The sequence below is a fragment of the Eupeodes corollae genome, chromosome 1 (assembly GCF_945859685.1).
Source record: "Eupeodes corollae chromosome 1, idEupCoro1.1, whole genome shotgun sequence".
Lineage (NCBI taxonomy): Eukaryota > Metazoa > Arthropoda > Insecta > Diptera > Syrphidae > Eupeodes > Eupeodes corollae.
The window spans coordinates 89,590,364-89,617,368 of NC_079147.1; the positions used below are offsets into that span (position 1 = coordinate 89,590,364).

The window sequence follows — 27,005 nt, forward strand, 5'->3', positions numbered from 1 at the left end:
AACTAAACCCTAAACATAAAACAAGTATGTAAGCCGGCCAAGGCTTAAAACCCCATCCCGACTACCCAATATCAAGTGCCGATTGAAGCCACCAAAACTGGTTCTCCTGCTTCACCCTATCAGTTCGGTCCCGTTCGGACACAGCCCTACTGAACCGAAGGAGCTCTGCTCTACCTTGTGCCATGACGTCCCGATTGTACAGGAGTCGCCTATCCACGGTTCTTCGTCTGACGTGGTAGATTAACGGAACTGCCAATCTATCCTGTATCAGACCGCATTTGTCTAAAAAGAGGAATGCCTCTGGTGGAATGAACCCGCTCAAGCGTGCACTTTCAAAATACTCGTCGTTCGGATAGAACGCCCCGAAAATTAAATTGTTGGTCGAAGACATAGCTCTTGCAATGTGACCTCGAACGAGTTTTATCACGAAATTGTCAATTCTGTTGATTCGAGCCCCATTGTATAGGACCTCGTTGGAATAGTAATGCACATAAGAAGATTCGGCTGTTCGATATAAGCCGGTACAGCGTCGTAAACACTGCCGCTCGAACACCCGAAACTTCTCCATCTGGGAAGGGGCAACGCTGAACCACACAGGACAACCATAAACGATCATTGGCCGTATGAGGGCCATGTAGCAAATTACCTTCACTCTGGGGTCAAGCCGACTGCTAAAAAACAGCCGTTTCGTCAGAGCGAAGGCTCCTCTGGCCCTGGTCAGAGCAGCATTTATATGTCTGTCGAAATATAAATACTGATCTAACCAGATACCGAGGTACTTCACTACACTTTTGCTCGCTAATGGCTGCCCGTGAAGATCAACGATGACCATCTTGCGCCAATTCTTACACGTATCCCTCGTGGCCCCAGCCAACGGAGTCCGGAACAGAATTGTCTCTGACTTCTGGACATTTATTTTCAGTTTCCAGTCGTCGCAATATCGCTGAATCTTGTCGAAATCACGCTGCAAGAGAATTCTAATAACCTCAACCTTTCGGGCCGTTCTGTACGCAATTAGATCGTCGGCGTACGCAATTGCCTTTGTAAGACTACCTATCAGATCGCTGGTGTAAATGTTGAAGAGAATCGGCGAATTCACCGCTCCCTGTTGAAGACCATTTTTAATTGAGAATGTTGTGGTAGAAGTTACATTGCCACTTTTGACAACAAACTTTCTACCGTTAAGCATATCATAAAGTATATACAACAATGGCTTGCTAATGCCAAACCTGCTCAATTTTAGGTAAAGACCCTCTAACCATACGGTGTCAAAGGCCTTTTCCAAATCAACCAGGACAGCACCTGTGCATTGTTGTTTTGATTTATTCCATTGGATATCAGAAACGAGTTTAGACGCAGCATGAATTGTGTCATGACCCGCCTTGAACCCGAACTGTTTATCCGGAATTATTTTGTTGTCCGCAGCCCACTTAGTCAGAGCCCTATTAATGATCTTTTCGAAAACTTTGCTGATGCTCGGAAGAAGACTTATCGACCGAAGATTTGACGGGTTGGAGTTGTCCTTTCCCTTTTTCGGGAGAGGATGAACCACAGCGGTCTTCCAATGCACTGGATAATATGCATTATTCAGTGCATTATTGAAGAGCGTGGTGTATATGTCAATTGCTTCCATCGGTAAATGTCTAAGTACAACGTTGGATATACCATCGACACCTGCTGACTTTTTGTTTTTTATTGAATTGAAGATGAGCTGAAGCTCAACCTTCGTCACTAACAAGGGACTTGGTCCCGTTTGCTCGGCGATTATGGCATTTGCCAAGGAATCGTCATTGAACCGCATGAAACCGCCGTTCTCAGATCGCCATTGTGTCATATCATTTCGAAGGTAAAAGTGATTAAGTAGGGCTCTGTTTTCCAGGTCGTGGTTGGGGCGAATGCTAACATTCACCTTGTACACTTGCTGGAATGCAGCTCCCACCGCCTCCACTTTTTCCTTCGGATCATCAATTATATAAAAGTCATCGTCAAAGATGGCTTCTTCTGGATCTATTTGCGCTGTCATGAGTACGTCTCTGTTTTCTTCGGTTCTTTGGAGTTTCAGACTCGGAAGGTCATTGTCGTTCTTTTTTCTGAATATCTTGTTGATTTTAGGGAACATACTAGGGTCACTAGAATTAACTGACCGGATCTTGCGGTCCCAGTACTTGTTAATTGATAGCCTGTAGTTCTCCTTAATCAACAGATTGACATTTTTTATTGACGACTTCATTGTCCTAACCTCCAAGTCGTGTGGGTCTGTAAGTCGTCTGTACAAGTTTTTGAGTCTTGTCAGTAAGCCACTCTTGTGCTTTCGCAGTGCGTCAATTGTCGCGTTTCTGTAAGCGTCCATTCGGTCCCGTTCTCTGTACTTTGGGATTGTCCGTTCCATCGTTCGTTTTATTGTTTCGTCCATCTGTTGTAAGTGTTGGTCAATTTCTGTATTTGTCAGGTTTCTGTTGTTTGGTGGGGCTATGTCACTCGAACGAAGTTCTCTCGCTAAAGCGTTGGTGAAACGAGGCCAACGCATCTTACTGTAATTGTAAGAGTGCGTTGCAACGTATTCCTCCAACTCCACGCGTTCGTTCGGAATCTGCAATACAGCAGCCAGTCCGCAGTGATCACTGTCGTACTCGACTGTCTGTAAGCAGTTTCGAGGGTGATTACCCACTTTGTCTGTTACTGTCAGTCTAGTGTCGTACAGCAAAAGATCCAGAAAGGAGCCGCTTCTTGGATACGATGGCTTTTCGGTAGCCAGCAGGTCGACGCCATATTCAACGCTGTAAAGATTCATCAAATTAAAAAGATGATTACCTCTGGGATTATTATGTTGATTTCCCCAATCTTCATGTTTTGCGTTCAAATCACCGGCCAAGATGAAATAGTTTTCTTCCAAGCTCAGTTTCAGTTCCCTAAAAAGAATCTCGAGTTCTGAAGCAAAGTAAGTAACCTGCGGAGCTCCAGCCGCATAAGCCGCAATCATATACATCCGCTTCCCTTGAGTGAGAGAGATGCATACAACGCAAACTTCTAGCGTCTTGAGCTTTCGCAATTCATTGTTGTATATGACTTTATAATTAATGCCTTTTCGTATAAAGAGAGCGACACCGCCCCCTTGAGTGGAGTCGGGCCGGTCTCTTCTTACTATATTGTAATTTTTATGAGTCAATTTGTGTTTGTGGTTTAGCTTAGTTTCGCTAGCCATAAACACATCGGGACTGTAGTCTTTCAACAATTGGAACATATTGGCTCTTCGTTCAATCCTAATCAGTGAATTTACATTCACAGCTAGGACTTTTAGGCGCGTTTCCGGCAGCGCGCCCATTATGGTCTAAATTGCGCCAGGCCAGGCAACAAAGAGTAGAGATGATCTACCCTTTTGCCTTGCTCCTTTATCTGACTTTGCAGTCCTGTTAGTTGACCTTGAATGCTCAACAACAAGGCTACAATGTCAGGCTGCACCTCTGGTGCCTTAGGCACAGGGGCCTTGGGGGCAACCGTTGGTGGAGCTTGTCTCGTATTCCCATTCCCTGACACCATTTGGGCGTAAGAGAATTTGGGATCCACGAATTTTTGTGTTGGAGCCTGTCGACTTTTTTCGGCTTTTTGACTGGCCTGTTTGTGTTTCATTTGTTGGACCTTAGGGCAACCCCTATAGTTAGCGGGGTGCCCTTGGTTTCCACAAAGGACACACTTGAGCAGGGTCAAATCCTCAACCCGCTCATTCCCCAGCTTACATTCTCCTACTTTGTGGGTTTCTCCGCACCTGACACAACGCAACTGCATATTGCAGTTGGCATTGGCATGGCCAAACCTCTGGCAGTTAGTACATTGTAAAATGCCGTCGTGCCTTTTTAATGTATCCCATCGTGCAGTTTGATAGTCGAGAGATGTGATTTTCTTCACACTATCAAAACTGCTTTGGGGCGATAATGTTACGAGGAACATTGGCAGCCTATAACCCCCTCGTCGTAGTGAAAGGCTTGACCCCGATAAAATCGAGATCGTCACTGGCTTTTTGGCGGAGCTCAGCTAAGAGCTCCTCCGGTTCCGTGCAGGAACTTATGCCCTTCAGAAGGACCGTCTTGAATTTTTCGCTCTTAGGCGTATAGCTGAAGAACTCAGCTGTGGCCTCTTTTAGCAACTCTTTAACTAACTTGTATTCGGCCAGTGAGAAGCACTGGACCGAATAATTCTTTTCTTTTTCGTTTAGAATTTTAATGAGAAATTTGCCCTTAGTGGCCGACTTACATACCTGTTTAATGTCCTGTATGTCAACCTTATGGGTCCTTATTGGTGGTATTTTTTCTTTGTTAGGCTGTGGTTGTTTCTGGTGTTGCTGCTGCTGTTGCTGCTTCTGCGGCTTTTGTTGCTGTTTCTGCTGCTGCTGCTGCCTTGCTTGTAGCTCTTGTTGTTGCTGCTGCTTGGCCTTACTCGAGGTAGATGGGCCCTCCTTCATTGAGCCTGTCACTGCTGGTAAAGCCTTAATTTTTTGCTCCGCTCCAGTGATTTTGGTAGCGGGCTTTGGTTGTTGCTGCTGTGGTTGTTGTTTTTGTTGCCTTGTATCAGGCTTTTTTTGCTTTGCCTGTTGCTGCTGTTGTTGTTGTAGGAGCCGTTGTGCTTGTTTGTCCTCCTTCTCAGCTGCCTCTTTTTGTCGGCGCGCTTCAATTTTGTTTCTTAGTGCACTGAGAAGGGGCTCCATCTCCTCCTTCAGCTTTTTTAGCTGGTCCTCGTAGGCATCTATTTGCTGCTTTTTTGCCTGCAGCACTTGTGCCAGCTCCGCTTCATCGGCTTCGTTGTCGTTGGGGGCTTCAGGCACCTCCATCTCCATTTCTTTAGGCTGCTCTGGCGGCGCTAGGCTTGCGAACCTATTTTTATTTTTAGGCGACCTATAGTGCCCCTCTCCACCTTCGGAGACGTAGTCGATGTCACCGTCTGACGACTCGCTTTGTGACGTCATCTCTTTTTGTTTTTTTTGCTGCACGCCCTGGCGCATCGCTCCGCGCTTAGCAGCATTGTTCCTTTCCACCAGGTTAGGCTTAAGTTTCCTCTTTACGTTTGTTGTTGTCAATGGACTATCAGACTGGTGGCCTGATGATGTTGCGGTGAATTTGTGTACCGCTGATGGCACCACATTGGCTTCACCTGATGAATTGGCAGAGGTATCTTTCGATACCCCTGCTTTCCGCTCCTTCTCCATTTGCTTTTTTTCCCAATCAATAAAATCTACGATTTCCCGATTGTGAAAAAAAGCTTCCAAATTTTTAGTGCACTCCGCACGGGATTCGAACCCACGACGCCAGCTCCACTAGGCTATCGATTTGTTGTTTTAAACAGTGGCAAACTGTCTACTTAACTGCCAAACACTACAAATGCACTTTCTTTTTAAATGAAATTAAAAATTAACTAACACTTGTTTTCAATTTGAAAGTCAAAGAACGACTGGACGAGAACCGATATTTTCATCGTGGTATGGTCGTTGGCGAAAACTTACCTACCTGAGTTCCACCTAATCAATCCTTATCAATTACCTTTTCTTAGAAGTATCTTTTACTTTTCAATCTCCCAGTCATGGTTTTCCCACTGACAACACTATTCTACCTGGTTACCTGTACGAAAATACAGACATTCAAAGCAATAAAATCACTTTTTTACCTGTTTACCTGTAGAAAATATAATTTTTACCTGTGTTTGCAGAAATTCAAGGTAATTTATGGTTTTTCAACTGAAAAAGCTGTCTTACCTGCCCATCTGTAGGAAAACCCGTGTTTCACCTGTATTTGCAGGAATTAAGGACATTTTCAACAAAACGTTGCATACCTTGAGGGGCACTGATAAGGAAAATTCAAAATTCATTTTTTTCACCTTTTTAGACCCTAATGTACACAAAAACCTCATATTTTCAGTTCCCATAAGAACATTCATCGTTTGATAAGATTTCCAAAGCCGCAGTACCATGTACTCGCACACAAAAAAAAATACCTACAAAAATATTTTTTTTAATGTTGAAAAAACACCATTTAGCGTCGCTGGAATGAGGCCGGAATATTTTTTATATGCAAAATACTTGATTTGGAAGGTTTAAAGTGTGTGCAGAAGACCTTTCTGCAGCAAAAAGGCACGCGTGCCAACAACACGCGGTGTTCCCAAGCGGTCCCCCATCTAAGTACTAACCGCGCCCGACGATGCTTGATTTCGGTGATCGGACGAGAACCGATATTTTCATCGTGGTATGGTCGTTGGCGAAAACTTACCTACCTGAGTTCCACCTAATCAATCCTTATCAATTACCTTTTCTTAGAAGTATCTTTTACTTTTCGATTTCCCAGACATGGTTTTCCCACTGAAAACACTATTCTACCTGCTTACCTGTACGAAAATACAGACATTCAAAGCAATAAAATCACTTTTTTACCTGTTTACCTGTAGAAAATATAATTTTTACCTGTGTTTGCAGAAATTCAAGGTAATTTATGGTTTTTCAACTGAAAAAGCTGTCTTACCTGCCCATCTGTAGGAAAACCCGTGTTTCACCTGTATTTGCAGGAATTAAGGATATTTTCAACAAAACGTTGCATACCTTGAGGGGCACTGGTAAGGAAAATTCAAAATTCATTTTTTTCACCTTTTTAGACCCTAATGTACACAAAAACCTCATATTTTCAGTTCCCATAAGAACATTCATCGTTTGATAAGATTTCCAAAGCCGCAGTACCATGTACTCGCACACAAAAAAAAATACCTACAAAAAAATTTTTTTTTAATGTTGAAAAAACACCATTTAGCGTCGCTGGAATGAGGCCGGAATATTTTTTATATGCAAAATACTTGATTTGGAAGGTTTAAAGTGTGTGCAGAAGACCTTTCTGCAGCAAAAAGGCACGCGTGCCAACAACACGCGGTGTTCCCAAGCGGTCCCCCATCTAAGTACTAACCGCGCCCGACGATGCTTGATTTCGGTGATCGGACGAGAACCGATATTTTCATCGTGGTATGGTCGTTGGCGAAAACTTACCTACCTGAGTTCCACCTAATCAATCCTTATCAATTACCTTTTCTTAGAAGTATCTTTTACTTTTCGATTTCCCAGACATGGTTTTCCCACTGAAAACACTATTCTACCTGCTTACCTGTACGAAAATACAGACATTCAAAGCAATAAAATCACTTTTTTACCTGTTTACCTGTAGAAAATATAATTTTTACCTGTGTTTGCAGAAATTCAAGGTAATTTATGGTTTTTCAACTGAAAAAGCTGTCTTACCTGCCCATCTGTAGGAAAACCCGTGTTTCACCTGTATTTGCAGGAATTAAGGACATTTTCAACAAAACGTTGCATACCTTGAGGGGCACTGATAAGGAAAATTCAAAATTCATTTTTTTCACCTTTTTAGACCCTAATGTACACAAAAACCTCATATTTTCAGTTCCCATAAGAACATTCATCGTTTGATAAGATTTCCAAAGCCGCAGTACCATGTACTCGCACACAAAAAAAAATACCTACAAAAATATTTTTTTTAATGTTGAAAAAACACCATTTAGCGTCGCTGGAATGAGGCCGGAATATTTTTTATATGCAAAATACTTGATTTGGAAGGTTTAAAGTGTGTGCAGAAGACCTTTCTGCAGCAAAAAGGCACGCGTGCCAACAACACGCGGTGTTCCCAAGCGGTCCCCCATCTAAGTACTAACCGCGCCCGACGATGCTTGATTTCGGTGATCGGACGAGAACCGATATTTTTTTTTTTTTTTCCAAATTCATTTTTATTTATTCAATCCTTAACCTATCTTAAAGCTAGACAAAAATTCATAAAACTAGCCTAATTATCCATAACTTACAACTAACTTAATGGTCCCATACGGACACTCTAAGCTAAACTATAACACTAATTACTAATGCCTTTCGGCCTTAAGATCTATTTTACTTCAATTTAAATTTTATTTGTTTTGTTTTTATTAGAAAATTTTGAAAAAACTAATATCAATAACCTTTTTTATTTATTTTTACTTACAAACTACTTAAAATAAGGTCCTTAAATAAAACTTAAAACTAACTTAAACTACCTATTCTACCTATAAACTACTTAAAACTAGAACAACCACAGCAGCAAATCTAACTATCTAACATTTTTGTTTTTCATATTTCGTTGTCTTTTTTTTTTTTTTTTTTTTTTTTTTTTTTTATTTTTATTTATTTTTTTTTTTTAATGTTTTGTAATGTTTTTTTTTTTTTTTTTTTTTTTTTTTTTTATTTTTTTTTATTTTTTGTTTTTTTGTTTTTAAATTTTTTTTTTTCGTGCCACCATGCCTATTCTACTTAAAACTAAACCCTAAAACTATAAAACAAGTATGTAAGCCGGCCAAGGCTTAAAACCCCATCCCGACTACCCAATATCAAGTGCCGATTGAAGCCACCAAAACTGGTTCTCCTGCTTCACCCTATCAGTTCGGTCCCGTTCGGACACAGCCCTACTGAACCGAAGGAGCTCTGCTCCGCCTTGTGCCATGACGTCCCGATTGTACAGGAGTCGCCTATCCACGGTTCTTCGTCTGACGTGGTAGATTAACGGAACTGCCAATCTATCCTGTATCAGACCGCATCTATCTAAAAAGAGGAATGCCTCTGGGGGAATGAAGCCGCTCAAGCGTGCACTCTCAAAATACTCGTCGTTCGGATAGAACGCCCCGAAAATTAAATTGTTGGTCGAAGACATAGCTCTTGCAATGTGACCTCGAACGAGTTTTATCACGAAATTGTCAATTCTGTTGATTCGAGCCCCGTTGTACAGGACCTCGTTGGAATAATAATGCACATAAGAAGATTCGGCTGTTCGATATAAGCCGGTACAGCGTCGTAAACACTGCCGCTCGAACACCCGAAACTTCTCCATCTGAGAAGGGGCAACGTTGAACCACACAGGACAACCATAAACGATCATTGGCCGTATGAGGGCCATGTAGCAAATTACCTTCACTCTGGGGTCAAGCCGACTGCTAAAAAACAGCCGTTTCGTCAGAGCGAAGGCTCCTCTGGCCCTGGTCAGAGCAGCATTTATATGTCTGTCGAAATATAAATACTGATCTAACCAGATACCGAGGTACTTCACTACACTTTTGCTCGCCAATGGCTGCCCGTGAAGATCAACGATGACCATCTTGCGCCAATTCTTACACGTATCCCTCGTGGCCCTAGCCAACGGAGTCCGGAACAGAATTGTCTCTGACTTCTGGACATTTATTTTCAGTTTCCAGTCGTCGCAATATCGCTGAATCTTGTCGAAATCACGCTGCAAGAGAATTCTAATAACCTCAACCTTTCGGGCCGTTCTGTACGCAATTAGATCGTCGGCGTACGCAATTGCCTTTGTAAGACTACCTATCAGATCGCTGGTGTAAATGTTGAAGAGAATCGGCGAATTCACCGCTCCCTGTTGAAGACCATTTTTAATTGAGAACGTTGTGGTAGAAGTTACATTGCCACTTTTGACAACAAACTTTCTACCGTTAAGCATATCATAAAGTATATACAACAATGGCTTGCTAATGCCAAACCTGCTCAATTTTAGGTAAAGACCCTCTAACCATACGGTGTCAAAGGCCTTTTCCAAATCAACCAGGACAGCACCTGTGCATTGTTGTTTTGATTTATTCCATTGGATATCAGAAACGAGTTTAGACGCAGCATGAATTGTGTCATGACCCGCCTTGAACCCGAACTGTTTATCCGGAATTATTTTGTTGTCCGCAGCCCACTTAGTCAGAGCCCTATTAATGATCTTTTCGAAAACTTTGCTGATGCTCGGAAGAAGACTTATCGACCGAAGATTTGACGGGTTGGAGTTGTCCTTTCCCTTTTTCGGGAGAGGATGAACCACAGCGGTCTTCCAATGCACTGGATAATATGCATTATTCAGTGCATTGTTGAAGAGTGTGGTGTAAATGTCAATTGCTTCCGTCGGTAAATGTCTTAGTACAACGTTGGATATACCATCGACACCTGCTGACTTTTTATTTTTTATTGAGTTGAAGATGAGCTGAAGCTCAACCTTCGTCACTAACAAGGGACTTGGTCCCATTTGGTCGGCGATTATGGCATTTGCCAAGGAATCGTCATTGAACCGCATAAAACCGCGGTTCTCAGATCGCCAATGTGTGATATCATTACGGAGGTAAAAGTGATTAAGTAGGGCTCTGTTTTCCAGGTCGTGGTTGGGGCGAATGCTAACATTCACCTTGTACACTTGCTGAAAAGCAGCTCCCACCGCCTCCACTTTTTCCTTCGGATCTTCAATTATATAAAAGTCATCGTCAAGGATGGCTTCCTCTGGATCTATTTGCGCTGTCATGAGTACGTCTCTGTTTTCTTCGGTTCTTTGGAGTTTCAGACTCGGAAGGTCATTGTCGTTCTTTTTTCTGAATATCTTGTTGATTTTAGGGAACATACTAGGGTCGCTCGAATTAACTGCCCGGATCTTGCAGTCCCAGTACTTGTTAATTGATAGCCTGTAGTTCTCCTTAATCAACAGATTGACATTTTTTATTGACGACTTCAGTGTCCTAACCTCCAAGTCGTGTGGGTCTCTAAGTCGTCTGTACAAGTTTTTGAGTCTTGTCAGTAAGCCACTCTTGTGCCTACGTAGTGCGTCAATTGTCGCGTTTCTGTAAGCGTCCATTTGGTCCCGTTCTTTGTACTTTGGGATTGTCCGTTCCATCGTTCGTTTTATTGTTTCGTCCATCTGTTGTAAGTGTTGGTCGATTTCTGTATTTGTCAGGTTTCTGTTGTTTGGTGGGGCTATGTCACTCGAACGAAGTTCTCTCGCTAGGGCATTGGTGAAACGAGGCCACCGCATCTTGCTGTAATTGTAAGAATGCGTTGGAACGTATTCCTCCAACTCCACGCGTTCGTTCGGAATCTGCATTACAGCAGCCAGTCCGCAGTGAACACTGTCGTACTCGACTGTCTGTAAGCAGTTTCGCGGGTGATTACCCACTTTGTCTGTAACTGTCAGTCTGGTGTCGTACAGCAAAAGGTCCAGAAAGGAGCCGCTTCTTGGATACGATGGCCTTTCAGTAGCCAGCAGGTCGACGCCATATTCAACGCTGTAAAGATTCATCAAATTAAAAAGATGATTACCTCTGGGATTACTATGTTGATTTCCCCAATCTTCATGTTTTGCGTTCAAATCACCGGCCATGATGAAATAGTTTTCTTCCAAGCCCAGTTTCAGTTCCCTAAAAAGAATCTCGAGTTCTGAAGCAAAGTAAGTAACCTGCGGAGCTCCAGCCGCATAAGCCGCAATCATATACATCCGCTTCCCTTGAGAGAGAGAGATGCATACGACGCAAACTTCTAGCGTCTTGAGCTTTCGCAATTCATTGTTGTATATGACTTTATAATTAATGCCTTTTCGTATGAAGAGAGCGACACCGCCCCCTTGAGTGGAGTCGGGCCGGTCTCTTCTTACGATATTGTAATTTTTATGAGTCAATTTGTGTTTGTGGTTTAGCTTAGTTTCGCTAGCCATAAACACATCGGGACTGTAGTCTTTCAACAATTGGAACATATTGGCTCTTCGTTCAATCCTAATCAGTGAATTTACATTCACAGCTAGGACTTTTAGGCGCGTCTCCGGCAGCGCGCCCATTATGGTCTTAGTTGCGCCAGGCCAGGCAACAAAGAGTAGAGATGATCTACCCTTTTGCCTTGCTCCTTTATCTGACTTTGCAGTCCTGTTAGTTGACCTTGAATGCTCAACAACAAGGCTACAATTTCAGGCTGCACCTCTGGTGCCTTAGGCACAGTGGCCTTGGGGGCAACCGTTGGTGGAGCCTGTCTCGTATTCCCATTCCCTGACACCATTTGGGCGTAAGAGAATTTGGGATCCACGAATTTTTGTGTTGGAGCCTGTCGAACTGTTCGACTTTTTTCGGCTTTTTGACTGGCCTGTTTTTGCTTCATTTGTTGGACCTTAGGGCAACCCCTATAGTTAGCCGGGTGCCCTTGGTTTCCACAGAGGACACACTTGAGCAGGGTCAAATCCTCAACCCGCTCATTCCCCAGCTTACATTCTCCTACTTTGTGGGTTTCTCCGCACCTGACACAACGCAACTGCATATTGCAGTTGGCATTGGCATGGCCAAACCTCTGGCAGTTAGTACATTGTAAAATGCCGTCGTGCCTTTTTAATGTATCCCATCGTGCAGTTTGATAGTCGAGAGATGTGATTTTCTTCACACTTTCAAAACTGCTTTGGGGCGATAATTTTACCAAGAACATTGGCAGCCTATAACCCTCCCGCCTGGACTTCACCGTAGTGAACGGCTTGACCCCGATAAAATCGAGATCGTCCGTGGCTTTTTGACGGAGCTCAGCTAAGAGCTCCTCTGGTTCCGTGCAGGAACTTATGCCCTTCAGAAGGACCGTCTGGAATTTTTCGCTCTTAGGCGTATAGCTGAAGAACTCAGCGGTGGCCTGTTTCAGCACTTCTTTAAGTAATTTGTATTCGGCCAGTGAGAAGCACTGTACCGAATACCGCTTTTCTTTTTCATTCAGAATATTGATTAAAAATTTGCCATTAGTGGCCGACTTACATACCTGTTTCAAGTCTTGCAGGTCAACCCGGTAGGTCCTAATTGGTGGCACCTTCTCCTTCTTGGGCTGTGGTTGTTTCTGGTGTTGCTGCTGTTGTTGTTGTTGCTGCTTCTGCTGCTGTTGTTTCTGCTGCTGCTGTTTCTGCTGCTGTTGTTGCTGCTGCATTGCTTTAGTTGAGGTCGATGGGCCCTCAACATTTGGGCCTGTCACTGCTGATGGCGGTTTTTTCTTTTGCTCCGCTCCTGTGTTTTTGGGAGCGGGCTTATGTTGTGGTTGTTTTTGCTGCTGTAGTTGTTGTTGCTGTTGTTTTTGCGCTGCCTCTTCCTTTCGGCGCGCCTCTTGTTTCAGTCTAAGTGCAGTGAGGAGGGGCTCGATTTCCTCCTTCAGCTTGTTGAGGCTTTGCTCGAACTGGCTGATGGCTGCCTGTTTGGTTTGCAGGGCCTGTACCAGTTCGGTTTCATCCTGGAGGTCCGCCATTACCTCCAAAGCCTCCGTTGGCGGCGGGACTGGCTCTGGCTCCGATAGGATTATATCCATATTCGGAGACCTGAAGAGCCCCTCTCCACCTTCGGATACGTATTCAATTTTATCCGACTCGGCGTAGTCGGAAAACTCACTCTCGGTGGTAATTCCTCCTTTACCACTCTCCATTTCCTTCCGCATGTCCCGCCGCTTAGCAGAGTTGGCCCTCTCCACTTTGTTTGGGCTATGCTTCTTTATCTTTCTTTTTTTGTTGTTTGTGGCCTTCATCCACTGGTCAGATGCCTGACCTGATGTTGTTGCGGTTGTTTTTGGTACCGCTGCTGGCACCACCGCAACATCGCCTGATATGTTTGCAGAGGTATCTTTCGATACCCCTGCCCTTTTCTCCTTCTCCATCTCCTTTTCTTCCCAACAGATAAAATCGACAATTTCTCTGTTGTGAAAAAAAGCAATTAAATTTTTCGTTGCCTCCGGCTGGGAATCGAACCCACGACCCTTGGATCTGCTTCCGGACGCCACCTCCACTAAGCTATCGATTGTTAATTTCTTTGGTGGCAAACTGCCAACTTTACTTTTTAATTATATCTTGAACTAATTTAACTTTGAAATAAAATATGAAATACACTTCTTTACACTTTGGAAGTCAAAGAACGACTGACGAGAACCGATATTTTCATCGTGGTATGGTCGTTGGCGAAAACTTACCTACCTGAGTTCCACCTAATCAATCCTTATCAATTACCTTTTCTTAGAAGTATCTTTTACTTTTCGATTTCCCAGACATGGTTTTCCCACTGAAAACACTATTCTACCTGCTTACCTGTACGAAAATACAGACATTCAAAGCAATAAAATCACTTTTTTACCTGTTTACCTGTAGAAAATATAATTTTTACCTGTGTTTGCAGAAATTCAAGGTAATTTATGGTTTTTCAACTGAAAAAGCTGTCTTACCTGCCCATCTGTAGGAAAACCCGTGTTTCACCTGTATTTGCAGGAATTAAGGACATTTTCAACAAAACGTTGCATACCTTGAGGGGCACTGATAAGGAAAATTCAAAATTCATTTTTTTCACCTTTTTAGACCCTAATGTACACAAAAACCTCATATATTCAGTTCCCATAAGAACATTCATCGTTTGATAAGATTTCCAAAGCCGCAGTACCATGTACTCGCACACAAAAAAAAATACCTACAAAAATATTTTTTTTAATGTTGAAAAAACACCATTAAGCGTCGCTGGAATGAGGCCGGAATATTTTTTATATGCAAAATACTTGATTTGGAAGGTTTAAAGTGTGTGCAGAAGACCTTTCTGCAGCAAAAAGGCACGCGTGCCAACAACACGCGGTGTTCCCAAGCGGTCCCCCATCTAAGTACTAACCGCGCCCGACGATGCTTGATTTCGGTGATCGGACGAGAACCGATATTTTCATCGTGGTATGGTCGTTGGCGAAAACTTACCTACCTGAGTTCCACCTAATCAATCCTTATCAATTACCTTTTCTTAGAAGTATCTTTTACTTTTCGATTTCCCAGACATGGTTTTCCCACTGAAAACACTATTCTACCTGCTTACCTGTACGAAAATACAGACATTCAAAGCAATAAAATCACTTTTTTACCTGTTTACCTGTAGAAAATATAATTTTTACCTGTGTTTGCAGAAATTCAAGGTAATTTATGGTTTTTCAACTGAAAAAGCTGTCTTACCTGCCCATCTGTAGGAAAACCCGTGTTTCACCTGTATTTGCAGGAATTAAGGACATTTTCAACAAAACGTTGCATACCTTGAGGGGCACTGATAAGGAAAATTCAAAATTCATTTTTTTCACCTTTTTAGACCCTAATGTACACAAAAACCTCATATTTTCAGTTCCCATAAGAACATTCATCGTTTGATAAGATTTCCAAAGCCGCAGTACCATGTACTCGCACACAAAAAAAAATACCTACAAAAATATTTTTTTTAATGTTGAAAAAACACCATTTAGCGTCGCTGGAATGAGGCCGGAATATTTTTTATATGCAAAATACTTGATTTGGAAGGTTTAAAGTGTGTGCAGAAGACCTTTCTGCAGCAAAAAGGCACGCGTGCCAACAACACGCGGTGTTCCCAAGCGGTCCCCCATCTAAGTACTAACCGCGCCCGACGATGCTTGATTTCGGTGATCGGACGAGAACCGATATTTTCATCGTGGTATGGTCGTTGGCGAAAACTTACATACCTGAGTTCCACCTAATCAATCCTTATCAATTACCTTTTCTTAGAAGTATCTTTACTTTTCGATTTCCCAGACATGGTTTTCCCACTGAAAACACTATTCTACCTGCTTACCTGTACGAAAATACAGACATTCAAAGCAATAAAATCACTTTTTTACCTGTTTACCTGTAGAAAATATAATTTTTACCTGTGTTTGCAGAAATTCAAGGTAATTTATGGTTTTTCAACTGAAAAAGCTGTCTTACCTGCCCATCTGTAGGAAAACCCGTGTTTCACCTGTATTTGCAGGAATTAAGGACATTTTCAACAAAACGTTGCATACCTTGAGGGGCACTGATAAGGAAAATTCAAAATTCATTTTTTTCACCTTTTTAGACCCTAATGTACACAAAAACCTCATATTTTCAGTTCCCATAAGAACATTCATCGTTTGATAAGATTTCCAAAGCCGCAGTACCATGTACTCGCACACAAAAAAAAATACCTACAAAAATATTTTTTTTAATGTTGAAAAAACACCATTTAGCGTCGCTGGAATGAGGCCGGAATATTTTTTATATGCAAAATACTTGATTTGGAAGGTTTAAAGTGTGTGCAGAAGACCTTTCTGCAGCAAAAAGGCACGCGTGCCAACAACACGCGGTGTTCCCAAGCGGTCCCCCATCTAAGTACTAACCGCGCCCGACGATGCTTGATTTCGGTGATCGGACGAGAACCGATATTTTCATCGTGGTATGGTCGTTGGCGAAAACTTACCTACCTGAGTTCCACCTAATCAATCCTTATCAATTACCTTTTCTTAGAAGTATCTTTTACTTTTCGATTTCCCAGACATGGTTTTCCCACTGAAAACACTATTCTACCTGCTTACCTGTACGAAAATACAGACATTCAAAGCAATAAAATCACTTTTTTACCTGTTTACCTGTAGAAAATATAATTTTTACCTGTGTTTGCAGAAATTCAAGGTAATTTATGGTTTTTCAACTGAAAAAGCTGTCTTACCTGCCCATCTGTAGGAAAACCCGTGTTTCACCTGTATTTGCAGGAATTAAGGACATTTTCAACAAAACGTTGCATACCTTGAGGGGCACTGATAAGGAAAATTCAAAATTCATTTTTTTCACCTTTTTAGACCCTAATGTACACAAAAACCTCATATATTCAGTTCCCATAAGAACATTCATCGTTTGATAAGATTTCCAAAGCCGCAGTACCATGTACTCGCACACAAAAAAAAATACCTACAAAAATATTTTTTTTAATGTTGAAAAAACACCATTTAGCGTCGCTGGAATGAGGCCGGAATATTTTTTATATGCAAAATACTTGATTTGGAAGGTTTAAAGTGTGTGCAGAAGACCTTTCTGCAGCAAAAAGGCACGCGTGCCAACAACACGCGGTGTTCCCAAGCGGTCCCCCATCTAAGTACTAACCGCGCCCGACGATGCTTGATTTCGGTGATCGGACGAGAACCGATATTTTCATCGTGGTATGGTCGTTGGCGAAAACTTACCTACCTGAGTTCCACCTAATCAATCCTTATCAATTACCTTTTCTTAGAAGTATCTTTTACTTTTCGATTTCCCAGACATGGTTTTCCCACTGAAAACACTATTCTACCTGCTTACCTGTACGAAAATACAGACATTCAAAGCAATAAAATCACTTTTTTACCTGTTTACCTGTAGAAAATATAATTTTTACCTGTGTTTGCAGAAATTCAAGGTAATTTATGGTTTTTCAACTGAAAAAGCTGTCTTACCTGCCCATCTGTAGGAAAACCCGTGTTTCACCTGTATTTGCAGGAATTAAGGACATTTTCAACAAAACGTTGCATACCTTGAGGGGCACTGATAAGGAAAATTCAAAATTCATTTTTTTCACCTTTTTAGACCCTAATGTACACAAAAACCTCATATATTCAGTTCCCATAAGAACATTCATCGTTTGATAAGATTTCCAAAGCCGCAGTACCATGTACTCGCACACAAAAAAAAATACCTACAAAAATATTTTTTTTAATGTTGAAAAAACACCATTTAGCGTCGCTGGAATGAGGCCGGAATATTTTTTATATGCAAAATACTTGATTTGGAAGGTTTAAAGTGTGTGCAGAAGACCTTTCTGCAGCAAAAAGGCACGCGTGCCAACAACACGCGGTGTTCCCAAGCGGTCCCCCATCTAAGTACTAACCGCGCCCGACGATGCTTGATTTCGGTGATCGGACGAGAACCGATATTTTCATCGTGGTATGGTCGTTGGCGAAAACTTACCTACCTGAGTTCCACCTAATCAATCCTTATCAATTACCTTTTCTTAGAAGTATCTTTTACTTTTCGATTTCCCAGACATGGTTTTCCCACTGAAAACACTATTCTACCTGCTTACCTGTACGAAAATACAGACATTCAAAGCAATAAAATCACTTTTTTACCTGTTTACCTGTAGAAAATATAATTTTTACCTGTGTTTGCAGAAATTCAAGGTAATTTATGGTTTTTCAACTGAAAAAGCTGTCTTACCTGCCCATCTGTAGGAAAACCCGTGTTTCACCTGTATTTGCAGGAATTAAGGACATTTTCAACAAAACGTTGCATACCTTGAGGAAAATTCAAAATTCATTTTTTTCACCTTTTTAGACCCTAATGTACACAAAAACCTCATATTTTCAGTTCCCATAAGAACATTCATCGTTTGATAAGATTTCCAAAGCCGCAGTACCATGTACTCGCACACAAAAAAAAATACCTAAAAAAAATACCTACAAAAATATTTTTTTTAATGTTGAAAAAACACCATTTAGCGTCGCTGGAATGAGGCCGGAATATTTTTTATATGCAAAATACTTGATTTGGAAGGTTTAAAGTGTGTGCAGAAGACCTTTCTGCAGCAAAAAGGCACGCGTGCCAACAACACGCGGTGTTCCCAAGCGGTCCCCCATCTAAGTACTAACCGCGCCCGACGATGCTTGATTTCGGTGATCGGACGAGAACCGATATTTTCATCGTGGTATGGTCGTTGGCGAAAACTTACCTACCTGAGTTCCACCTAATCAATCCTTATCAATTACCTTTTCTTAGAAGTATCTTTTACTTTTCGATTTCCCAGACATGGTTTTCCCACTGAAAACACTATTCTACCTGCTTACCTGTACGAAAATACAGACATTCAAAGCAATAAAATCACTTTTTTACCTGTTTACCTGTAGAAAATATAATTTTTACCTGTGTTTGCAGAAATTCAAGGTAATTTATGGTTTTTCAACTGAAAAAGCTGTCTTACCTGCCCATCTGTAGGAAAACCCGTGTTTCACCTGTATTTGCAGGAATTAAGGACATTTTCAACAAAACGTTGCATACCTTGAGGGGCACTGATAAGGAAAATTCAAAATTCATTTTTTTCACCTTTTTAGACCCTAATGTACACAAAAACCTCATATTTTCAGTTCCCATAAGAACATTCATCGTTTGATAAGATTTCCAAAGCCGCAGTACCATGTACTCGCACACAAAAAAAAATACCTACAAAAATATTTTTTTTAATGTTGAAAAAACACCATTTAGCGTCGCTGGAATGAGGCCGGAATATTTTTTATATGCAAAATACTTGATTTGGAAGGTTTAAAGTGTGTGCAGAAGACCTTTCTGCAGCAAAAAGGCACGCGTGCCAACAACACGCGGTGTTCCCAAGCGGTCCCCCATCTAAGTACTAACCGCGCCCGACGATGCTTGATTTCGGTGATCGGACGAGAACCGATATTTTCATCGTGGTATGGTCGTTGGCGAAAACTTACCTACCTGAGTTCCACCTAATCAATCCTTATCAATTACCTTTTCTTTCAGTCGTTATTTGACTTCCAACCTGTGAAGAAGTGATTTTATTTATATTTATTTAAAAGTTAATTAACAGTGCAAGTTAAGTTGTAAATAAAGTTGGCAGTTTGCCACCAGAAAAAACATCAATTCGATAGCCCAGAGGAAGTGGCGTCAGGAAGCAGATCCAAGGGTCGTGGGTTCGATTCCCAGCCGGAGTCAACAAAAAATTTAATAGCTTTTTTTCACAACAGAGAAATTGTTGATTTTATCTGTTGGGAAGAAAAGCAGATGGAGAAGGAGAAAAAAGCAGGGGTATCGAAAGATACCTCTGCCAACATCTCAGGCGATGTTGCGGTGGTGCCAGCAGCGGTACCAAAAACAACCGCAACAACATCAGGTCAGGCATCTGACCAGTGGATGAAGGCCACAAACAACAAAAAGAGAAAGATTAAGAAGCATAGCCCCAACAAAGTGGAGAGGGCCAACTCTGCTAAGCGGCGGGACATGCGAAAGGAAATGGAGAGTGGTAAAGGAGGAATTACCACCGAGAGTGAGTTTTCCGACTACGCCGAGTCGGATAAAATTGAATATGTATCCGAAGGTGGAGAGGGGCTCTTCAGGTCTCCGAATATGGAATTAATCATATCGGAGCCAGAGCCAGTCCCGCCGCCAACGGAGGCTTTGGAGGTAATGGTGGACCTCCAGGATGAAACCGAACTGGTGCAGGCCCTGCAAACCAAACAGGCAGCCATCAGCCAGTTCGAGCAAAGCCTCAACAAGCTGAAGGAGGAAATCGAGCCCCTCCTCACTGCCCTTAGAATCAAACAAGAGGCGCGCCGAAAGGAAGAGGCAGCGCAAAAACAACAGCAACAACAACTACAGCAGCAAAAACAACCACAACATAAGCCCGCTCCCAAAAACACAGGAGCGGAGCAAAATAAAAAGAAGCCAGCAGCAGTCACAGGCCCAAATGTTGAGGGCCCATCGACCTCAACTAAAGCAATGCAGCAGCAACAACAGCAGCAGAAACAGCAGCAGCAGAAACAACAGCAGCAGAAGCAGCAACAACAGCAGCAGAAGCAGCAACACCAGAAACAACCACTGCCCAAGAAGGAGAAGGTGCCACCAATTAGGACCTACCGGGTTGACCTGCAAGACTTGAAACAGGTATGTAAGTCGGCCACTAAGGGCAAATTTTTAATCAATATTCTGAATGAAAAAGAAAAGCGGTATTCGGTACAGTGCTTCTCACTGGCCGAATACAAATTACTTAAAGAAGTGCTCAAACAGGCCACCGCTGAGTTCTTCAGCTATACGCCTAAGAGCGAAAAATTCCAGACGGTCCTTCTGAAGGGCATAAGTTCCTGCACGGAACCAGAGGAGCTCTTAGCTGAGCTCCGTCAAAAAGCCACGGACGATCTCGATTTTATCGGGGTCAAGCCGTTCACTACGGTGAAGTCCAGGCGGGGGGGTTATAGGCTGCCAATGTTCTTGGTAACATTATCGCCCCAAAGCAGTGTTAATAGTGTCAAGGGAATCACATCTCTCGACAATCAAGCTGTACGCTGGGATACATTAAAAAGGCACGACGGCATTTTACAATGTACTAACTGCCAGAGGTTTGGCCATGCCAATGCCAACTGCAATATGCAGTTGCGTTGTGTGAGGTGCGGAGAAACCCACAAAGTAGGAGAATGTAAGCTGGGGAATGAGCGGGTTGAGGATTTGACCCTGCTCAAGTGTGTCCTTTGTGGAAACCAAGGGCACCCGGCTAACTATAGGGGTTGCCCTAAGGTCCAACAAATGAAGCAAAAACAGGCCAGTCAAAAAGCCGAAAAAAGTCGAACAGTTCGACAGGCTCCAACACAAAAATTCGTGGATCCCAAATTCTCTTACGCCCAAATGGTGTCAGGGAATGGGAATACGAGACAGGCTCCACCAACGGTTGCCCCCAAGGCCACTGTGCCTAAGGCACCAGAGGTGCAGCCTGACATTGTAGCCTTGTTGTTGAGCATTCAAGGTCAACTAACAGGACTGCAAAGTCAGATAAAGGAGCAAGGCAAAAGGGTAGATCATCTCTACTCTTTGTTGCCTGGCCTGGCGCAATTTAGACCATAATGGGCGCGCTGCCGAAGACGCGCCTAAAAGTCCTAGCTGTGAATGTAAATTCACTGATTAGGATTGAACGAAGAGCCAATATGTTCCAATTGTTGAAAGACTACAGTCCCGATGTGTTTATGGCTAGCGAAACTAAGCTAAACCACAAACACAAATTGACTCATAAAAATTACAATATCGTAAGAAGAGACCGGCCCGACTCCACTCAAGGGGGCGGTGTCGCTCTCTTTATACGAAAAGGCATTAATTATAAAGTCATATACAACAATGAATTGCGAAAGCTCAAGACGCTAGAAGTTTGCGTCGTATGCATCTCTCTCTCTCAAGGGAAGCGGATGTATATGATTGCGGCTTATGCGGCTGGAGCTCCGCAGGTCACTTACTTTGCATCAGAACTCGAGATTGTTTTTAGGGAACTTAAACTGAGCTTGGAAGAAAACTATTTCATCTTGGCCGGTGATTTGAATGCAAAACATGAAGATTGGGGAAATCAACAAAGTAATCCCAGAGGTAATCATCTTTTTAATTTGATGAATCTTTACAGCGTTGAATATGGCGTCGACCTGCTGGCTACTGAAAGGCCATCGTATCCAAGAAGCGGCTCCTTTCTGGATCTTTTGCTGTACGACACTAGACTGACAGTTACAGACAAAGTGGGTAATCACCCGCGAAACTGCTTACAGACAGTCGAGTACGACAGTGATCACTGCGGACTGGCTGCTGTAATGCAGATTCCGAACGAACGCGTGGAGTTGGAGGAATACGTTGCAACGCACTCTTACAATTACAGTAAGATGCGTTGGCCTCGTTTCACCAACGCCTTAGCGAGAGAACTTCGTTCGAGTGACATAGCCCCACCAAACAACAGAAACCTGACAAATACAGAAATTGACCAACATTTACAACAGATGGACGAAACAATAAAACGAACGATGGAACGGACAATCCCAAAGTACAGAGAACTGGACCAAATGGACGCTTACAGAAACGCGACAATTGACGCACTACGTAGGCACAAAAGTGGCTTACTGACAAGACTCAAAAACTTGCACAGACGACTTACAGACCCACGCGACTTGGAGGTTAGGACACTGAAGTCGTCAATAAAAAATGTCAATCTGTTGATTAAGGAGAACTACAGGCTATCAATTAACAAGTACTGGGACCGCAAGATCCGGTCAGTTAATTCGAGCGACCCTAGTATGTTCCCTAAAATCAACAAGATATTCAGAAAAAAGAACGACAATGACCTTCCGAGTCTGAAACTTCAACGAACCGAAGAGAACAGAGACGTACTCAGGACAGCTCAAATAGATCCAGAAGAAGCCATCTTTGACGATGACTTTTATATAATTGAAGATCCGAAGGAAAAAGTGGAGGCGGTGGGAGCTGCTTTCCAGCAAGTGTACAAGGTGAATGTAAGCATTCGCCCCAACCACGACCTGGAAAACAGAGCCCTACTTAATCACTTTTACCTTCGAAATGATATGACACAATGGCGATCTGAGAACCGCGGTTTCATGCGGTTCAATGACGATTCCTTGGCAAATGCCATAATCGCCGAGCAAACGGGACCAAGTCCCTTGTTAGTGACGAAGGTTGAGCTTCAGCTCATCTTTAAGACAATAAAAAACAAAAAGTCAGCAGGTGTCGATGGTATATCCAACGTTGTACTAAGACATTTACCGATGGAAGCAATTGACATATACACCACGCTCTTCAATAATGCACTGAATAATGCATATTATCCAGTGCATTGGAAGACCGCTGTGGTTCATCCTCTCCCGAAAAAGGGAAAGGACAACTCCAACCCGTCAAATCTTCGGTCGATAAGTCTTCTTCCGAGCATCAGCAAAGTTTTCGAAAAGATCATTAATAGGGCTCTGACTAAGTGGGCTGCGGACAACAAAATAATCCCGGATAAACAGTTCGGGTTCAAGGCGGGTCATGACACAATTCATGCTGCGTCTAAACTCGTTTCTGATATCCAATGGAATAAATCAAAACAACAATGCACAGGTGCTGTTCTGGTTGATTTGGAAAAGGCCTTTGACACCGTATGGTTAGAGGGCCTTTACCTAAACCTGAGCAGGCTTGGCATAAGCAAGCCATTGTTGTATATACTTTATGATATGCTTAACGGTAGAAAGTTTGTTGTCAAAAGCGGCAATGTAACTTCTACCACAACATTCTCAATTAAAAATGGTCTTCAACAGGGAGCGGTGAATTCGCCGATTCTCTTCAGCATTTACACCAGCGATCTGATAGGTAGTCTTACAAAGGCAATTGCGTACGCCGACGATCTAATTGCGTACAGAACGGCCCGAAAGGTTGAGGTTATTAGAATTCTCTTGCAGCGTGATTTCGACAAGATTCAGCAATATTGCGACGACTGGAAACTGAAAATAAATGTCCAGAAGTCAGAGACAATTCTGTTCCGGACTCCGTTGGCTAGGGCCACGAGGGATACGTGTAAGAATTGGCGCAAGATGGTCATCGTTGATCTTCACGGGCAGCCATTGGCGAGCAAAAGTGTAGTGAAGTACCTCGGTATCTGGTTAGATCAGTATTTATATTTCGACAGACATATAAATGCTGCTCTGACCAGGGCCAGAGGAGCCTTCGCTCTGACGAAACGGCTGTTTTTTAGCAGTCGGCTTGACCCCAGAGTGAAGGTAATTTGCTACATGGCCCTCATACGGCCAATGATCGTTTATGGTTGTCCTGTGTGGTTCAACGTTGCACCTTCCCAGATGGAAAGGTTTCGGGTGTTCGAGCGGCAGTGTTTACGACGCTGTACCGGCTTATATCGAACAGCCGAATCTTCTTATGTGCATTATTATTCAAACGAGGTCCTATACAACGGGGCTCGAATCAACAGAATTGACAATTTCGTGATAAAACTCGTTCGAGGTCACATTGCAAGAGCTATGTCTTCGACCAACAATTTAATTTTCGGGGCGTTCTATCCGAAAGACGAGTATTTTGAGAGTGCACGCTTGAGCGGCTTCATTCCCCCAGAGGCATTCCTCTTTTTAGATAGATGCGGTCTGATACAGGATAGATTGGCAGTTCCGTTAATCTACCACGTCAGACGAAGAACCGTGGATAGGCGACTCCTGTACAATCGGGACGTCATGGCACAAGGCGGAGCAGAGCTCCTTCGGTTCAGTAGGGCTGTGTCCGAACGGGACCGAACTGATAGGGTGAAGCAGGAGAACCAGTTTTGGTGGCTTCAATCGGCACTTGATAGTGGGTAGTCGGGATGGGGTTTTTAAGCCTTGGCCGGCTTACATACTTGTTTTATAGTTTTAGGGTTTAGTTTTAAGTAGAATAGGCATGGTGGCACGAAAAAAAAAAAAAATAAATAAAAAAACAAAAAACAAGAAATTAAAAAAAAAAATTAAAAAAACATTAAAAAAAAATAATAAAAATACAAAAAAAAAAAAAAAAAAAAAAAAAAAAAAAAAGACAACGAAATATGAAAAACAAAAATGTTAGATAGTTAGATTTGCTGCTGTGGTTGTTCTAGTTTTAAGTAGTTTATAGGTAGAATAGGTAGTTTAAGTTAGTTTTTAAGTTTTATTTAAGGACCTTATTTTAAGTAGTTTGTAAGTAAAAATAAATAAAAAAGGTTATTGATATTAGTTTTTTTCAAAATTTTCTAATAAAAACAAAACAAATAAAATTTAAATGGAAGTAAAATAGATCTTAAGGCCGAAAGGCATTAGTAATTAGTGTTATAGTTTAGCTTAGAGTGTTCGTATGGGACCATTAAGTTAGTTGTAAGTTATGGATAATTTAGGCTAGTTTTATGAATTTTTGTCTAGCTTTAAGATAGGTTTAAGATTGAATTAAATAAAAATGAATTTGAAAAAAAAAAAAAAAACCTTTTCTTAGAAGTATCTTTTACTTTTCGATTTCCCAGACATGGTTTTCCCACTGAAAACACTATTCTACCTGCTTACCTGTACGAAAATACAGACATTCAAAGCAATAAAATCACTTTTTTACCTGTTTACCTGTAGAAAATATAATTTTTACCTGTGTTTGCAGAAATTCAAGGTAATTTATGGTTTTTCAACTGAAAAAGCTGTCTTACCTGCCCATCTGTAGGAAAACCCGTGTTTCACCTGTATTTGCAGGAATTAAGGACATTTTCAACAAAACGTTGCATACCTTGAGGGGCACTGATAAGGAAAATTCAAAATTCATTTTTTTCACCTTTTTAGACCCTAATGTACACAAAAACCTCATATTTTCAGTTCCCATAAGAACATTCATCGTTTGATAAGATTTCCAAAGCCGCAGTACCATGTACTCGCACACAAAAAAAAATACCTACAAAAATATTTTTTTTAATGTTGAAAAAACACCATTTAGCGTCGCTGGAATGAGGCCGGAATATTTTTTATATGCAAAATACTTGATTTGGAAGGTTTAAAGTGTGTGCAGAAGACCTTTCTGCAGCAAAAAGGCACGCGTGCCAACAACACGCGGTGTTCCCAAGCGGTCCCCCATCTAAGTACTAACCGCGCCCGACGATGCTTGATTTCGGTGATCGGACGAGAACCGATATTTTCATCGTGGTATGGTCGTTGGCGAAAACTTACCTACCTGAGTTCCACCTAATCAATCCTTATCAATTACCTTTTCTTAGAAGTATCTTTTACTTTTCGATTTCCCAGACATGGTTTTCCCACTGAAAACACTATTCTACCTGCTTACCTGTACGAAAATACAGACATTCAAAGCAATAAAATCACTTTTTTACCTGTTTACCTGTAGAAAATATAATTTTTACCTGTGTTTGCAGAAATTCAAGGTAATTTATGGTTTTTCAACTGAAAAAGCTGTCTTACCTGCCCATCTGTAGGAAAACCCGTGTTTCACCTGTATTTGCAGGAATTAAGGACATTTTCAACAAAACGTTGCATACCTTGAGGGGCACTGATAAGGAAAATTCAAAATTCATTTTTTTCACCTTTTTAGACCCTAATGTACACAAAAACCTCATATTTTCAGTTCCCATAAGAACATTCATCGTTTGATAAGATTTCCAAAGCCGCAGTACCATGTACTCGCACACAAAAAAAAATACCTACAAAAATATTTTTTTTAATGTTGAAAAAACACCATTTAGCGTCGCTGGAATGAGGCCGGAATATTTTTTATATGCAAAATACTTGATTTGGAAGGTTTAAAGTGTGTGCAGAAGACCTTTCTGCAGCAAAAAGGCACGCGTGCCAACAACACGCGGTGTTCCCAAGCGGTCCCCCATCTAAGTACTAACCGCGCCCGACGATGCTTGATTTCGGTGATCGGACGAGAACCGATATTTTCATCGTGGTATGGTCGTTGGCGAAAACTTACCTACCTGAGTTCCACCTAATCAATCCTTATCAATTACCTTTTCTTAGAAGTATCTTTTACTTTTCGATTTCCCAGACATGGTTTTCCCACTGAAAACACTATTCTACCTGCTTACCTGTACGAAAATACAGACATTCAAAGCAATAAAATCACTTTTTTACCTGTTTACCTGTAGAAAATATAATTTTTACCTGTGTTTGCAGAAATTCAAGGTAATTTATGGTTTTTCAACTGAAAAAGCTGTCTTACCTGCCCATCTGTAGGAAAACCCGTGTTTCACCTGTATTTGCAGGAATTAAGGACATTTTCAACAAAACGTTGCATACCTTGAGGGGCACTGATAAGGAAAATTCAAAATTCATTTTTTTCACCTTTTTAGACCCTAATGTACAC

The 27,005-nt window shown here is 41.9% G+C and overlaps 1 protein-coding gene and 11 non-coding genes across 12 annotated transcripts in view; all 12 read right to left on the bottom strand.

Annotated features, from left to right (window-relative positions):
* Nucleotides 1-27,005, bottom strand: part of LOC129941273 (axoneme-associated protein mst101(2)-like) — a 130,929-nt gene that overhangs the window by 35,518 nt on the left and 68,406 nt on the right. The window contains exons 5-6 of the mRNA XM_056049865.1: nt 13,159-13,508; nt 4,371-5,142 (exon numbers count right to left, since the gene is read on the bottom strand). Coding sequence (XP_055905840.1) covers nt 4,371-5,142; nt 13,159-13,508 — 1,122 coding nt within the window. The remainder of the gene's footprint in view (nt 1-4,370; nt 5,143-13,158; nt 13,509-27,005) is intronic.
* On the bottom strand, nt 6,123-6,241 carry LOC129943580 (5S ribosomal RNA). The gene has a single exon (XR_008781306.1). It is a non-coding gene; the product is annotated as a 5S ribosomal RNA (ribosomal RNA).
* Nucleotides 6,884-7,002, bottom strand: LOC129943581 (5S ribosomal RNA). Its single transcript, XR_008781307.1, has one exon. It is a non-coding gene; the product is annotated as a 5S ribosomal RNA (ribosomal RNA).
* On the bottom strand, nt 14,412-14,530 carry LOC129943582 (5S ribosomal RNA). Its single transcript, XR_008781308.1, has one exon. It is a non-coding gene; the product is annotated as a 5S ribosomal RNA (ribosomal RNA).
* Nucleotides 15,172-15,290, bottom strand: LOC129943583 (5S ribosomal RNA). Its single transcript, XR_008781309.1, has one exon. It is a non-coding gene; the product is annotated as a 5S ribosomal RNA (ribosomal RNA).
* On the bottom strand, nt 15,931-16,049 carry LOC129943585 (5S ribosomal RNA). Its single transcript, XR_008781310.1, has one exon. It is a non-coding gene; the product is annotated as a 5S ribosomal RNA (ribosomal RNA).
* Nucleotides 16,691-16,809, bottom strand: LOC129943586 (5S ribosomal RNA). Its single transcript, XR_008781311.1, has one exon. It is a non-coding gene; the product is annotated as a 5S ribosomal RNA (ribosomal RNA).
* Nucleotides 17,451-17,569, bottom strand: LOC129943587 (5S ribosomal RNA). The gene has a single exon (XR_008781312.1). It is a non-coding gene; the product is annotated as a 5S ribosomal RNA (ribosomal RNA).
* Nucleotides 18,211-18,329, bottom strand: LOC129943596 (5S ribosomal RNA). The gene has a single exon (XR_008781320.1). It is a non-coding gene; the product is annotated as a 5S ribosomal RNA (ribosomal RNA).
* Nucleotides 18,971-19,089, bottom strand: LOC129943608 (5S ribosomal RNA). Its single transcript, XR_008781323.1, has one exon. It is a non-coding gene; the product is annotated as a 5S ribosomal RNA (ribosomal RNA).
* On the bottom strand, nt 25,724-25,842 carry LOC129943619 (5S ribosomal RNA). Its single transcript, XR_008781331.1, has one exon. It is a non-coding gene; the product is annotated as a 5S ribosomal RNA (ribosomal RNA).
* On the bottom strand, nt 26,484-26,602 carry LOC129943631 (5S ribosomal RNA). Its single transcript, XR_008781339.1, has one exon. It is a non-coding gene; the product is annotated as a 5S ribosomal RNA (ribosomal RNA).